The sequence below is a fragment of the Balaenoptera physalus genome (genome assembly GCF_965194825.1).
Source record: "Balaenoptera physalus genome assembly, chromosome: 3".
Lineage (NCBI taxonomy): Eukaryota > Metazoa > Chordata > Mammalia > Artiodactyla > Balaenopteridae > Balaenoptera > Balaenoptera physalus.
The window spans coordinates 11,868,537-11,881,861 of NC_138890.1; the positions used below are offsets into that span (position 1 = coordinate 11,868,537).

The 13,325-nt window shown below is 51.5% G+C and overlaps 1 protein-coding gene across 4 annotated transcripts in view; it reads left to right on the forward strand.

Annotated features, from left to right (window-relative positions):
• SIN3B (SIN3 transcription regulator family member B) overlaps positions 1-13,325 on the forward strand; it is a 38,139-nt gene that overhangs the window by 9,565 nt on the left and 15,249 nt on the right. For all 4 annotated transcript variants that reach the window (XM_082453358.1, XM_082453355.1, XM_082453356.1 and 1 more), the window contains 4 exons: positions 3,626-3,769; positions 10,163-10,285; positions 11,361-11,450; positions 11,915-12,033. In XM_082453358.1, coding sequence (XP_082309484.1) covers positions 3,626-3,769; positions 10,163-10,285; positions 11,361-11,450; positions 11,915-12,033 — 476 coding nt within the window. The remainder of the gene's footprint in view (positions 1-3,625; positions 3,770-10,162; positions 10,286-11,360; positions 11,451-11,914; positions 12,034-13,325) is intronic.

Here is a 13,325-nt window from a genome sequence, read left to right on the forward strand (position 1 = left end):
GGCTGAGTAATATTCCATTGTATGGCTACACCTTATTTTCTTTATCCATTCATCCATCAGTAGGCACTTGGGTTGCTCCCACATTCTGGCTATTGTGAATAACGCTGCTGTGAACATGGGTGTACCTGTTGGAGTTCTATTTAGGTTTGATTTTGATTTGCCCCTTGAGGCACCTCTGCACCCATTAGAGGATTAAAGAAGAACCCAAGAAGATAGTTTTCTTTTTATAAGATGGCTTAGTTATTGTTTAGACAATAGAACTACCCTTTATTTATGCTGATTACAACGGGGCTTTGTGCCAGGTGCTGGGTCGACAGGGATGAATAGTTGCTGTTGCTTGGGAGTTCAGTTTAGAGGTGGAGGAAACTTGGAAACGATTAGGGTGGATGAGAAGGATTGTGTGTAGGAGAGGTGTGTCAGGGTTGAGGGCTGCTGAGCCCAGAGCGGGTTACGGAGAGGATGCTCAGGTTGAATCTTGGCAAATCAGTCAGAACCATCTGGCGAAAGGTGGACTCTCGGTGCTGGGAATGGCCTGTGCAAAGGCCCAGGGGCCAGAACAGGCAGCTGGCTTCAGGGGACTTAGCAGGAAGTGCAGGCAGGCGGGTGGCAAGGGACATCGGTGTCATGCAAGGAGTTCGGACGTCATCCTCACCCAGACATGGAGTTTCTGATGCCTTTTATTTTTCTGAGCAGCAGAACCCACTTTTAAAAATGAAATCTTCTGCACAACCTTGATAACTGAAATAAGAACATGGGATTCTTTTTAGCATAAATGTTTAGGATCAGATTGATAGCATTTGCTCCCTGTAAACCCACTGGAACTGTTTCAATACTCTTAACATTCGTGGGCAGTGGTGCCAGTGACATGCTTGGTCCTGTCAGCTTCACGTCCAGTGTCTGCACAGTCCTTGTACGGCATTGAGAGCTTCCTGCTTCTCACGGATAAGTGGTTGCAAGTGGCAGCTGTGAACATCAGTCTGTGGGGAGGGGTGATGTTGTGATCATGGGGGTTTATGGGCTCTTCACAGATTCCGTGGGGTCACCACATCTCAGGGGCTGGAAGGATCGTTAGAGGGAAGGCCGGCAGGTATCTGTTGTGTTGATGGGAACCGGGGGGGTGGGGGGGGATGGGATGGGTTTGTTGGCGTGTAGAGAAGTTAAACTGACTTATCCAAGGTCCTAGCGAAGGGCCACAGGTTGATTTGGAGAAAACGTGAGGAAGGAGGTACGGCTCAGTATTCCCCAGCCAGAGCCACGGGGAGTAGGTTGGAAATGCAAGCTGCCTGGGCCTCCCCTCACAGTTGCCGCCCCAGGTCCTGCCCAGCATCTGCTTTTTGAACAAGCCCCCTGGCGACTCTCAGGTTGTCTATTTCTTCAAAAGGAGCTGGAAATCTGAATTTCTGTGTGAGTTCTTCCTGATTTTCGAACATTGTTGCAGATTTTTAAAAGACACTGTGAGGCCAAAGCAGCAGCTCTAGGGCCACACGTTACTGTTTTTTTTATCTCTGTTGGGCCTCAAGTCAGACCTTAGCTGTGCCCCCTGCCCCCTCAGAGCCCTTTCCCTCACCTCCCTGGACCTCGGGGTTCTAACCCATAAAATGGCTATAGCGCTGGTGGTGCTGATCCCGGTTAAATGTGGTTCACCGAGGTCACTGACGCAAGCACAGTGCTTGCCTCAGGTCAGCCATGGGCAGCTGTTTCCTTTATATGACTTCGAACATATGTCGTGTGCCTGGATGAGCACAGCCAGTTCTGCCCTGACGTCCCCCAAAATGACCGTGCTTTGCAAATAAATGCTCACCAACCACAGGTCTTATGGGAAAACGGGGTCAGGGCATGAGACTCAAAAACTGTGTCAGCAACACATTAAAAAAAGATAGGCATCTACTAGAAACCGGTAGCGCTGTTGTACGCGCATTAAATGGCTAAGCATGATGTGAATATTGCAGCACATCTGGCACTTGACCTTGGAAAAGACCTGAGTGTCATGTGTAGACGTGGGTGTGGAAAGGTTGCAGCCTGCGGGTCACTGTGAGGTACCAGGAGGAGGTTTCCTAAAATGGGACGGGTTGTACCCCCATGGTTATCACCCCAGAGGGGGGTCAGGCAGAGTGGCTCCTAGCAGCTGAGGGAGCGATGTTGGGGGCGTGTGTATGTTGGGGGTCGTGTATTACCAGGTGGCTTGGCTCAGCCGGGTGCACTTTTCCACATTCACCCCATGTTGCTCCTGGACAAAATCCTGCCTCAGCAAATGCAGAATCCATACCACGCTCAAATCATTCCCTAGTCCGTGTCCCAAACGGATTTGTGTTCAAAACAGGTGTTAGAGCAAAACTGACTCTCTCTGCAGGAAAATTCCCATGAGGTGCGTCCCTAGGTCTGAGGGTGTGCGCTCAGCACATGATCATAGATGGCGCCAGGCTTCCCTCTGCCGGTGGCACCAATCTTCCTTTCCGCCTTGTAATGAGAGCGCCCAGGTCCCCACACCCTTATCAGAAATCACCAGTCCTTATGCAATCTGATGAGCAAAAATGCTGCGACGCTGTTTTAACTTGTATTTCTTCAAACATCACTCAGTCTGATCACTGTTTCATCTGTATAGGGATGATTTGTATTTATTCTCTGAGCTGAATGGTCTTTGCCTGTTTTTTTCTTTGGCCTTCAAGCGTCCCGGTAACTTTGATCAGGAGAGGGTGGAGGCAGTTTTTTCTCCCTGCAAATGGATGCTCCGTGTGCCAGGATTGGAAAGTAGCTTTCCTCAGGGTACATAGGGCCGAGAGGGGAGGGCGTGCAAAGGGCTCCCCGTTCCTTGTCTCTTCCCCCTTTGCAGCTGTGGAGGGGGGATGTCGAAGCCCTGCTGCTGTGCGCTCTGGGAGGGCCCAACACCAGCGCCTCGTGCTCTGTCACGTTCCTGGGTGTAAAGTTGACAGGGACTAACTTCTGATGGCCGACTTGAGTTGTGTTTGCTGCTTCCTGCCCTGCCGACCTGGGTCCCGTCTGGTCCTCATCTTGTTGCTTTAAGCTCCAGGTCAAGCCGTCTTCCTTCCAGAGTCTTAGTGACTCTGGGGGAACAGGTCCTTTGAGCTCTAAGTCCCTTCCCTTCCTTCTTCACCCTCTGCCCCTTCCAGACCCAGAGCTAGCTCCTCAGTCCCCTGCCCAGCAGAATGAGTCCCCTTGACCTTGGGAGGACCGTGGGTTCGCCACTGACCTTGCACTTCCCCAGCCTCTGCTCGAGGGTGCTTGAGGGCTGGGGTCAGGTCCTTCCATGACCGTCCGCTCCCACATCCCCTCTGCACTCCCAGCACAGGCCCCATCCATGGCTGGGGTTCAGGCCGCGTTGTGCAGCAGGGTCAAGACTCAAGGCTGTTCTCCAGAGCAGGGGGTGGAGGGGGGGAGTGGTTGGGGGAAGGGGGTGGGGAGTGGTTAGGGGACACCCGGAGGTGTCAGCAGGGCAGCGGGCTGGGCCCCCTCTCCTGGTGGCAGCAGTCATGGGCTCTGCCAGCCAGTTCTCTTTCGTGAGTCATCCCTCTGTCTCCTCCACAGTGGGATGCCTGAATGTCACAGCCTAGGGTGCCTCCTGGTTCCTTGGCTAACGACTCGTTTTCCCTTCCCTGAAAATCGGCAGAAGGAGCAGCTGAGCACGAAGGGCCGTCCATTCCGAGGCATGTCTGAAGAGGAGGTGTTCACCGAGGTGGCCAACCTCTTCCGTGGCCAGGAGGACCTGCTCTCCGAGTTTGGACAGTTCCTGCCCGAAGCCAAGCGGTCCCTGGTGAGTACAGGGCACCGACGCCAGTCTGGGGCCACGTTCTCAGCAGCCGGAACCCCCTGCCAGTGCAGCCCCCAGGCCAGGCCAGGTTTATCCACTCCCCAGACACACTGGGTTCCCTCAGAAGCCACAGCCGGCACAGACACCCAACGGGCCCCCAGTGCAGGCGCCACCTCCACGGTGAGTGGCGCAGATCCTCAAAAGGGCTTCTCTGGGCAGGCAGCAGCCAGGTGGTGAGGGCTGGTTTGGGAGGCAGAGCGTCCTCCCGTGGAGACCTGCCTGTAACCAGGTCCTTGTGGGAAGGTGCGGGAGGGGTCAGGCTCGCTGCCTACCCCCCTGGAGGCACTGGGTGGGCTGAGGCTCGGCAGTGACTCGGGGTGGGAGTGCAGAGAGCTGATAGCGGAGGAGGGGCCTGGGATGGGGAGGCTGGGGGCGCAGACTGCACTGTCAGCCTTTCTCCCTTTGCTGTGGACTGAGGCCTGCTGACCTGCCCTTTCCATTTCCTCTTTTTCTTTTTTTTTTTCCTATGAACTTACGGCTTTTTAAAAAAAAAAAATTGAAGGAAAATTCACGTAACGTAAAAGTCACCATTTTAAAATGTACATTTCAGTAGCATTTAGAATATTTTAAATGTTGTGCAGCCATCACCCCATTCTAGTTTCAGAACATTCCCATCACCCCAAAAGGAGACCCGTCCCCGTTAGCAGTCACTCCCCATCCCCCCCTCCCTAGATTCTGGCAACCACCAATCTGCTTTCTGTCTCTATGGATTTACCTGTTCGGACATTTCATATAGATGGAATCATACAACATGTGGCCTTTGGTTGGTGTCTGGCTTCTTTCACTCAGCATCATGATCTTAAGGTTCATTCATGATGTAGCATGTGTCAGAACTTCATCCCTTCTATGGCTAAATAATAATTCCATTGTGTGGATGGACTACATTTTGTTCATCCATTCACCCATCAGTGGGCACTTGGGTTGTTGCCGCCTTTCAGTCATTGTGAATCGTGCTGTGAACACGCATGTACAAGTTTTTGTTTGAACACCTGCTTTCAGTTATTTTCCGTCTCTGCCTAGGAGTGGAGTTGCTGACTCATGTGGTAACTCTGTTTAACTTTTGAGGAACTGCCAAACTGTTTTCCACGGTAGCTGGACCACTTTACGTTCTCACTAGCAATATACCAGGGTTTCAGTTTTCCACATCATCACCAATGCTTGAGGTTTTCCTTTTTTAAAAAAACTTATAGCCTTTGTAGTTGTTGTGAAATAGTATCTTATTATGGTTTTGATTTGCATTTCCCTGCTGACTAATGATATTGGGCATTTCATGTGCTCATTGGCCATCTGTTTCTCTTCTTTGGAGAAATGTCTATTTAAGTACTTTGCACCTTTTTTTGTCTCTGTTGCTGGGTTGTAAGAGTTCTTTATATGTTCTTGACAATAGTCCCTTATCAAATATTTTCCTCTGTTCTGTAGGTTATCTTTTCACTTTCTTGTTAGTGTTGATGCACATCAGTTTTAAATTTTGGTCAAGTCCAGTTACCTATTTTTTCTTTTGTTGCTCATGTTTTCAGTGTCAAATCTCAGAATCCATTGCTAGTTCTGAGGTCATGAAGGTTTACCTAAAGTTTTCTTTTAATACTTGTATAGTGTTAGCTCTTGTATTCAGGTTGGTGATCCATTTTGAGTTAACGTTTGTATATGGTGAGGTAGGGGTCCACTTTACATGTGGCAATCCAGTTTGTTGAGGAAACTGTTCTGTTTCCATTGCATGGTCTTGGCACTCTTGTCAAAAATCAATTGACCATAGATTTATGGGTTTATTTCTGGACTCAGTTCTAATCCATTGATCTCTATGTCTGCCCTTAGGCCAGCACCACACTGTCATGATGACTGTAGCTTTGTAGTAAGTTTGAAATCAGGAAGTGTGAGTCCCCCAACTTTGTTTTTTATCAAGATTGTTTTGGCTAGTCACGGCCCCTTGCAATTCCATATGCATTTAAAGATTGGCTTTTCCACTCCAGCAAAAAAGGCCGTTGGGATTTTGAAAATGATTGCACTGAATCTTTCAACTGTTTTGGGGAGTATTGCCATCCTAACAAGATTAATCCACAAATACACAGCATTTTTCCATTTATTTAAGTCTTTAGTTTCTTTCAGCAGCGTTTCAAAGTTTTTTTTCATTGTGTAAGTCTTGCACGCCCTTGGTTAAATGTATTTCCAAATATTTTGTTCTTTTTGTTGTTGTAAATGGACTTGTTTTCTTAATTTCATTTTTGGGTTATTCATTGCTCATGTATAGAAACACCACTGCTTTTTTGTGTTGATTTTGTATCCTGCAACTTTGCCATATCCAGTTTATTAGCTTTGATCGTTTTCGTGGGTTCCTTAGGATTTGCTAATAGAGACAGTTTTCTTTCTTCCTTTCCAATTTGGATGCCTTTTAGTTCCCTTTCTGGCCTGATTGCTGTGATGGAGCTTCTAGTACCGTGCTGAATGGAAGTGGCGAGAGTCAGCATCCACATCTTGCTCCTCATCTCAGAGGAAAAGCTTTCCACCTTGCACCACTGAGTGTGATGTGAGCTGTGGGTTTTCCGTAAGCACCCTCGAGTTGAGGAAGCTCCTTCTATTCCTAGGTTGTTGAGTGTTCTCTTTCCTCTTTTTATTCTTCCTCTTTGCCCTTGATGACAGCTTGGGGTGTGAGCACACAGGAGTCCACCCTTCCCACCTTCCTGTGTCACCACCGCCTCTCCCGGGTCTGCTTCTTGAATGAAGATGCAGTGGGGGCACAGGGCTGGGGGGCAGTGGGTCTTGAAGGAAGGTGCTCGGGGGTGATAGCAGTCTGAGTTTGGATGCTGTTCAAGACTCTTAGTCGATTGGGCAGACTTCCGGTGTGCGGGTTGGGGCTTGTCCCCGTGTTCCCGTCTCTGGGACACAGAGCACCATCCCTAAGAGGAGGTTCTACCCAGAAGCACTTCCTGACTCAGAGTCAGAGAAGCTCTGTGCCCATCCTTTGGGCTGAAAAAAGTCCAGGAGCTGTAACCTGTCCTGCCCACCCGCCCGGAGCCTTGGGTGTCCCGGGGGCCTGGACAGAGCCCCATGAGCACACAGCCTGGGCCTCCTCGGGCTCTGGGTGCTGCAGGCAGGCTTGAGCCGGCCGTGTCACCTCCCAGGCCTCGTTGCCTTCTCTCTCACATGGGACTGACCGGCCCTCCTGCTCAGGTGGGGACTGAGCTGTTGTCCTTTAAGTGCTTCTCGCGGGGCCTGGCTCATGCTCAGTGTTCCGGAAAGAGCAGCTGCGGTTGTGCTGGGAAAGTAGGCCTAGAATCCCGTCTGGTCGTCTCATCCTCTCCTCCCAGGGTCTCCCTCTGCATCTCCAGGACCAGCCAGCTGCCTGGCCTGCTGGAGGCTCTTGGGGGACACCGGGGGGGGGGGTGCGGGGCGGGGAGCGGTTGAAGGAAGCCCTTGTCTGGACTCCCCGGGGACAGGGAGCTCACCTCTACACTGGGCCTCTCAGCCCGGCTGCCTCCTCACGGCTCCAGGGCCCCCGAGTCCAGCCTTCTCCTCTGAGTCCATTGTCTGCCCCGCGGATCTCTCTGAACTTCAGAATCCCTACTTGGTTTTTTTCTCCCTGTTCCCAAATAAGTGTCCTTTGCAGTCCTAGCGTCATTCCCGTCTTCCTTCTCTGTTTGCTCCTGCTCATCAAAAACCCCCCTAACTGGCTCCGGGGGCCACGTGGCTGAGGAGCAGAGGGCCCTCACCATCTCCTTCCCGCTTCATGCCCTTCTTGTGTTGGCTTAGCCCAAGGTTGTGGGTGCTTGGGCCTGTGTGTCCCTGGGAGCCCAAGCTGCATGCTGTCACCGGCTGTAAAGCCCTGTGCTGCTCCCTTGTACAGTTGGTGGATAGTTTATGGGTCTCATCCTCTCGGATCTTGGCCTCAAATCTCAGCTCTGACCTTGGCGTTGGCAGCTTTTCCCCTGAACCCCATCCCCGCAGAGATGTGTGCACAGTGGTGTCCCTGGGTGGCCTTCCCAGGGCCATTGCTGTCAGAGCTTCAGGGTCCAGGGGCAGCCCACCCTCATGGCCTCAGGGAAGAAAGGCCTGGCTCTGTCCCCGGCCAGCTTTTGCTGCTGCACAGCTCACATGAACTCTTTGCAGGCCTTGGTTCCTGAGTTATCATCTTGATGGGTCAGGGGTTGGGGTTGAGTAGAGCCTCTTGTCCTCTGAGGGCTGTGGTCGCAGTGCCCCCTGGTGGACACAACTTGGCATTTACCAAGTCCGACACTGCCAAAGCCCACCCTAGAAAAATAAGCATTTCTCTCAGAAAAGCACCTGCCCACAGAGTTTCTTTAAATGGCATTTGTTATCAATTCAGCAGTGTTTTTTTTAAGTGTACATTGTGTAATTAGAACTGTCTTGTACATTTTAAAAGATTTAATCAACTTTTTAAAATTACTAAAATGCTCATAATTTGTCATATAGAATGATCTTTTCATTAACTTTTAGATTTCTGTTAAAACTGCAGGAAAAAGAAACCAAAGGTGAAATTTGATATTGTCCTAATTAAACTCGACTGCTTCACCTAGATCAGAGCTTAGCAAAGTTTTTCTATAAAGGGCCAGACAGTAAGTATCTTAGGCTTTGCAGACCAGACAGTCTCTGTGGCAAGGACTCAGCTCTGCCGTGGTAGCGGGAAAGCAGCCACAGGCCCGTACATCATCGAATGGGCATGGCTGTGTGCCAGCACAATTTTATATACAAACGCAAGCCGAGCCAGTCCCTATGTGAATGGTCTTTGGGGGTCTTCTGCCTCAGGCATTTGCACTTTGGGACGTTTAACTGAAACAAAAGAACTGCCTGAACTGTTAGGGGAAGATCGGTGGTACTGAGCTTGCCTTGCAGCTGGGTGAGCTTAGCTGGGCGAGCAGTGGGTTACCCCCTTTCCTCCCAACCCCGCCCCGCCCAGGTCCTACTCAGCACGTCATATCATCACCTGTCCCCCTCCTTTAGGAATTGGTGTTTGCACCTGTGCTGGGATCTACAGCAAATACCAGTTGAGAATTATTCCACTTTAGGTTCTTGGAGTAGCCTTGGGTCTTCGGATAACTAATCCCTCCAAAGAAGCTTAATCCTCTAAGGGACAGGTTTTGCCTGTAGTTAAACAATAGGTCTTTATTATTATTATTATGAATATAAAAATAGTACATGCGCATGAGAAAAATCAAGCATTAGTGAGAGCATCAAGTATGAAAAGTTAACTTCCCTTTTTCCTAGCCTCAGTTTCCTCAGAGTTAAGTATTTACAAGTGTCTTATGTATCTTTCCAGAAATCTCCTCTGAATGTGCAAACAAATGTTTATCCTTTTAAAAAAGATGGCGTCCCATTTGTTCTGCCCCTAGGGGTTCTTTCTGTTTGTCATAACAGTGTATCAGGTATGCCTGTCCCTAGCAGTGACACAGTGGACACAGAGACACAGAGCTAACTCATAGCTGACAGTTGCCTCTGTTTGGTTTGGATGCACCACAGCTTGTTCACCCAGCGCACGCTTTGGGCTGACAGCACACCCTTCACGTAGTGTCTCTGCGTATAGGCCCTGTGGTGGGAGTGGGTGCAGGCAACGTGAGCGTAGTGGGGGTGATTGCAGTGTGCCTCTCCAGCCCAGCCCTGAAGAAAAGCCATGGTCTGTTCACCTTCCCCCTGCCTGCTCTAACTTTCATACAGATGCAAATGCCGAATAGATCCTTCCAGAACCGTTCTTCATAAATATTGCCAACACCCTGACCTGTTAACCAGCGCTTGGTGTAGAGCCTGGGAGGACTAGCCGTGAGCACCCCACCCAGTGACGGCGCCGCCCCCAGGGTGCATCTTCTCATCCATAGGAGAGAACACACACTGGCCTGGGACCCTCCTGCCCCGCCCCAGTGACCTGGCACCGTCAGCTGCTTCCCCTTGCTGCCAGGGCCTTGCACGTTGCTGGTCCTCTAGCCTGAAATTCTTTTCCTTTCTGTGGTGCACTCGAACGCACAGGCAGCCACCCTGTCAGTGGTCTGCTGGGTGAGCCCCGCACGCCAAGGCCCAGCTTCAGCGTCTCCCCACTGAGCCCTCCCTCACCTGTCAGGAGCCTCGCCCATCGAGGCCTTCCATGAGCCTTCTCCCAGCCTCACAGTGCGTGACTGTGGTGAGCTGGGTCTTTCCTCCAGTAAACGTGAGCATCTTGAGAGCCAGGGTCACCTCGCACTGGGACAGAGCCCCTGGCCCGTGGCAGGCAGTGCTTGCTGGGGCCATGAGCTGAGCTGCAAGTGGTTCCATGCACTAGGATACATTGAGAACCAGCACTGACGGGCCCGGCTGTGTCTCTCCAACGCTGACCACTTCCTGTGTTTGTGTCCTTAGTTCACAGGAAATGGGCCGTGCGAAATGAACAGTGTCCAAAAGAGTGAGCACGAGAAGAATCTGGAACACAGCAAAAAGCGCTCTCGGCCCTCACTCCTCCGTCCCGTGTCTGCACCGGCCAAGGTAACTGTCAGCTGTGCACATAGCTGTGTGCATGCGTGGACACCCAGCAGCCTGGCCTTCTCCGTAGATGACTTGAGGAGCAATATGCAGAGACCTGGGGCATGAGGCCGTGTCCAGGCTCCAGTCCAGCTTGAAACTGACTGGCTGTGGGACCTTGAGAAGTCGACTCACCTGTGAGGTGGCCGGTCACCTATTCCCCCTGGCTCACAAGATTGTGTGAGAAGGAGTGTCACCTCCTCTCGCAGAAACCGGATGTACTGCTCGGTCTGCTCCTTTTCACCATCACAGCTCTTTCACAGGCAGGGCCCCTGTGTACAGTTGTGCAGGTCGGTTACTGCACAAGGTGCCCTGCTAGGGGGTGAGAGGCACTGAGGTCCAGCTCCTGTTGTTCTCATCACCTGTGATGGTGATTTTCTAATTCCATCATTCTTTATGCATTTACTAGTTGGCTTTCTACTGTAAGGAAGAGCTTTTTTTCATTTCCATTTATTTAATTATGTATATCATCATAGAGTCGGGTTATAATCCGTGACTATCACTGTTTATCTTGTTGCCTAAACCGTCCCAGACCTGGCCAGTGGGGCCCTTTGGGCTGGCTCTTGTGTCCTCTTGACACATCCCCATCATTCTTCAGGCATGTGGGAGATGGTTCTGTAGTGTCCTCGATGTCTCAGCAGAGTGGCCAAGTTCAAGTCCCCTTCCCATCACCATCACAGCCCACAGGACGAAACAGGCAGGGGAAGAGGTTTCTGATACAGTATCTAGGGGCATGTTTCCCTGGCTGTTCTTACTCTATGACAATCCCTCCTGACATCAAAAGCGCTAAACTGCTGAAAGTTAGATCCCAGATTGTGGGCAGAGTGGTTGTGTGACCCTTCACTAGGTCACGGAGGCTGAGGTGGGTGGTCCTGAGAGGTTCACCCACGGGGGTCTTGGGCAGACCTCATCCAGCACCTGATGGCGGTTCCCATCAGGAGAGCTCAGCGTTGGTGATGTTATGATTCTGATAAAGGTGGACCCAGGGGCTGCCCGTGGGAGGCACACAGCATCCATGGCATGGAATTTCTCTCCACAGAAGAAAATGAAACTCCGTGGTACCAAAGATCTGTCCATCGCCACCGTGGGGAAGTACGGGACTCTGCAGGAGTTCTCCTTCTTTGACAAGGTGAGCGGTGGGACCATGACTTCTGGGCCTTCCCCCGTCCAGGCTGGCCTCGCCCAGCTCAGATCTGAGCAGGCAGGGTTGGGAGCAGGCAGCAGGCGGCAGGCAGCCAGTGGTGGGCAGCGGGCAGGAGGTAGCGAAACAGGTGGGAAAGGCAGAGCTCAGAGCCCACACCAAGTTTGGGGGCACGTGTCTGCCACTCAGAAGCTGTGTGGCATCTCTAAAGCTGGGTTGGTCCTGGGGCTTCTGTCCAGAGTCAATGGGCAGAGCCAGGGAGATGGCTCTGGGCACATGCTGTCTGAGCCAAAGATCACTGCACGGAGAGCAGTCCGCTGCAGACCACAGCCAGTCCCTTTAGAACACGCCTGTGTTGGTGACTCTGTGTGCACCTGGTGATAGCAGAACCAAGTGTGCTCAGGAGCGGGAGTTGGTCCCGGTAGGGGCCCCCTGACTCGCTCTCCCCACAGGTGCGCAGGGTGCTGAAGAGCCAGGAGGTCTACGAGAACTTCCTCCGCTGCATCGCGCTCTTCAACCAGGAGCTCGTGTCCGGCTCTGAGCTCCTGCAGCTGGTCAGCCCATTTCTAGGGTGAGCGACACTTCTCGGGGCTCCCCGCTTGGGTTTTGTTTCCGTAAACTCCTTTCACCCTTCTTTTGCTGTTGTTTTTGGAAAACAGTATATGTGTTTTTTTCGATCTTGTCTTTAAGTTGAAGTTGTTACAGAGATCATCATAGATTCACCAGCAGTTGTTAGAAAGAACACAGAGAGGTCCTGGGGAGCGTTCCCCCGTGGTAACATCTCTAGTCAGTGTCATAGCCAGTATGTTGATATTCACACAAGCCACCCATCTTTTCAGGTTTCCCATTTTACCTGTGTGTGTGTGTGTGTGTGTTCAGCTGTATCACCTGTGAAGGCTGGTGTGTCCACCACCACTGTCCAGGTACCGAGCAGCTTCAGAACCACGAAGACCCTTGCGTTGGCCTTTGATACCCGTACCCACGTCCCTCCCACACCGCAAGCCCCTGACAACCCCTAAAACCTGTGTTCCTTCTCTAAAGTTATATAGCAAAAGTATCATGTAAATGGAATCACACTGTGTAACCATTCAGGATCAGCTTTTTTCACCCAGCATAATTCCCTGGAGATTCATTATGCTTTTTAAAATTCTAAGAATCAGAAATTACTGGGAAGAATGAAATGACCACGCAGCATCCCGGCTGCCCAGAGAGAAACTCTGTTAGCAGATCCGTTACCCGCTTCCAGCACGTCCTGCTGCCCTGTGTGAGCTGCCCCCCCCGAGGGGCCCGGCAGCCTCTGAGGGGGCGGAGCTGTCCTGGGAGGTGCCTGCGCATCGCAGGTCGTGCACCTGTGCTGTGGGGAGGGGAGTCGCTGGCTCCCCGTGTGCTTCCCACTCACCAGCCCTGTCATGCCCAGCGAGTTTCCTAGCCCGTCTGCACCTCAGTTTCCATTCTGTCAAAGGGGGATCATAAATATACCTGCGCAGGGTTTCAGAAAGTTTCAAATGGGCTCTGCCTGAAGACTCTTAAAATGGCATCTCGAACACGGTGAGTTCGCATTATACATGACGTGTGCGGCGCCCTGTTTAGCCCCCAAGACAGCCCCAGAGGCTGCCGGCCCCTCGGGGCAGCTACCTGATTCCCTTTCTATTAATTAAAAAAGTTTTTTTAACTTTTTTTTTTAAATGTAAACTAAAACACAGATCCAGGAAACCACGTAACAGAAGAACGGCTTAGTGAATCATTATTAGGCAGACACCCTTGTGCCCACCGCCGAGGTCACAAGTGGACCTTTGCCAACCTGCAGGAGCCCCTCCACCTGCCATCTCAGCCATGCTCCCTCCCTTGCCTTGGGAGTGACCA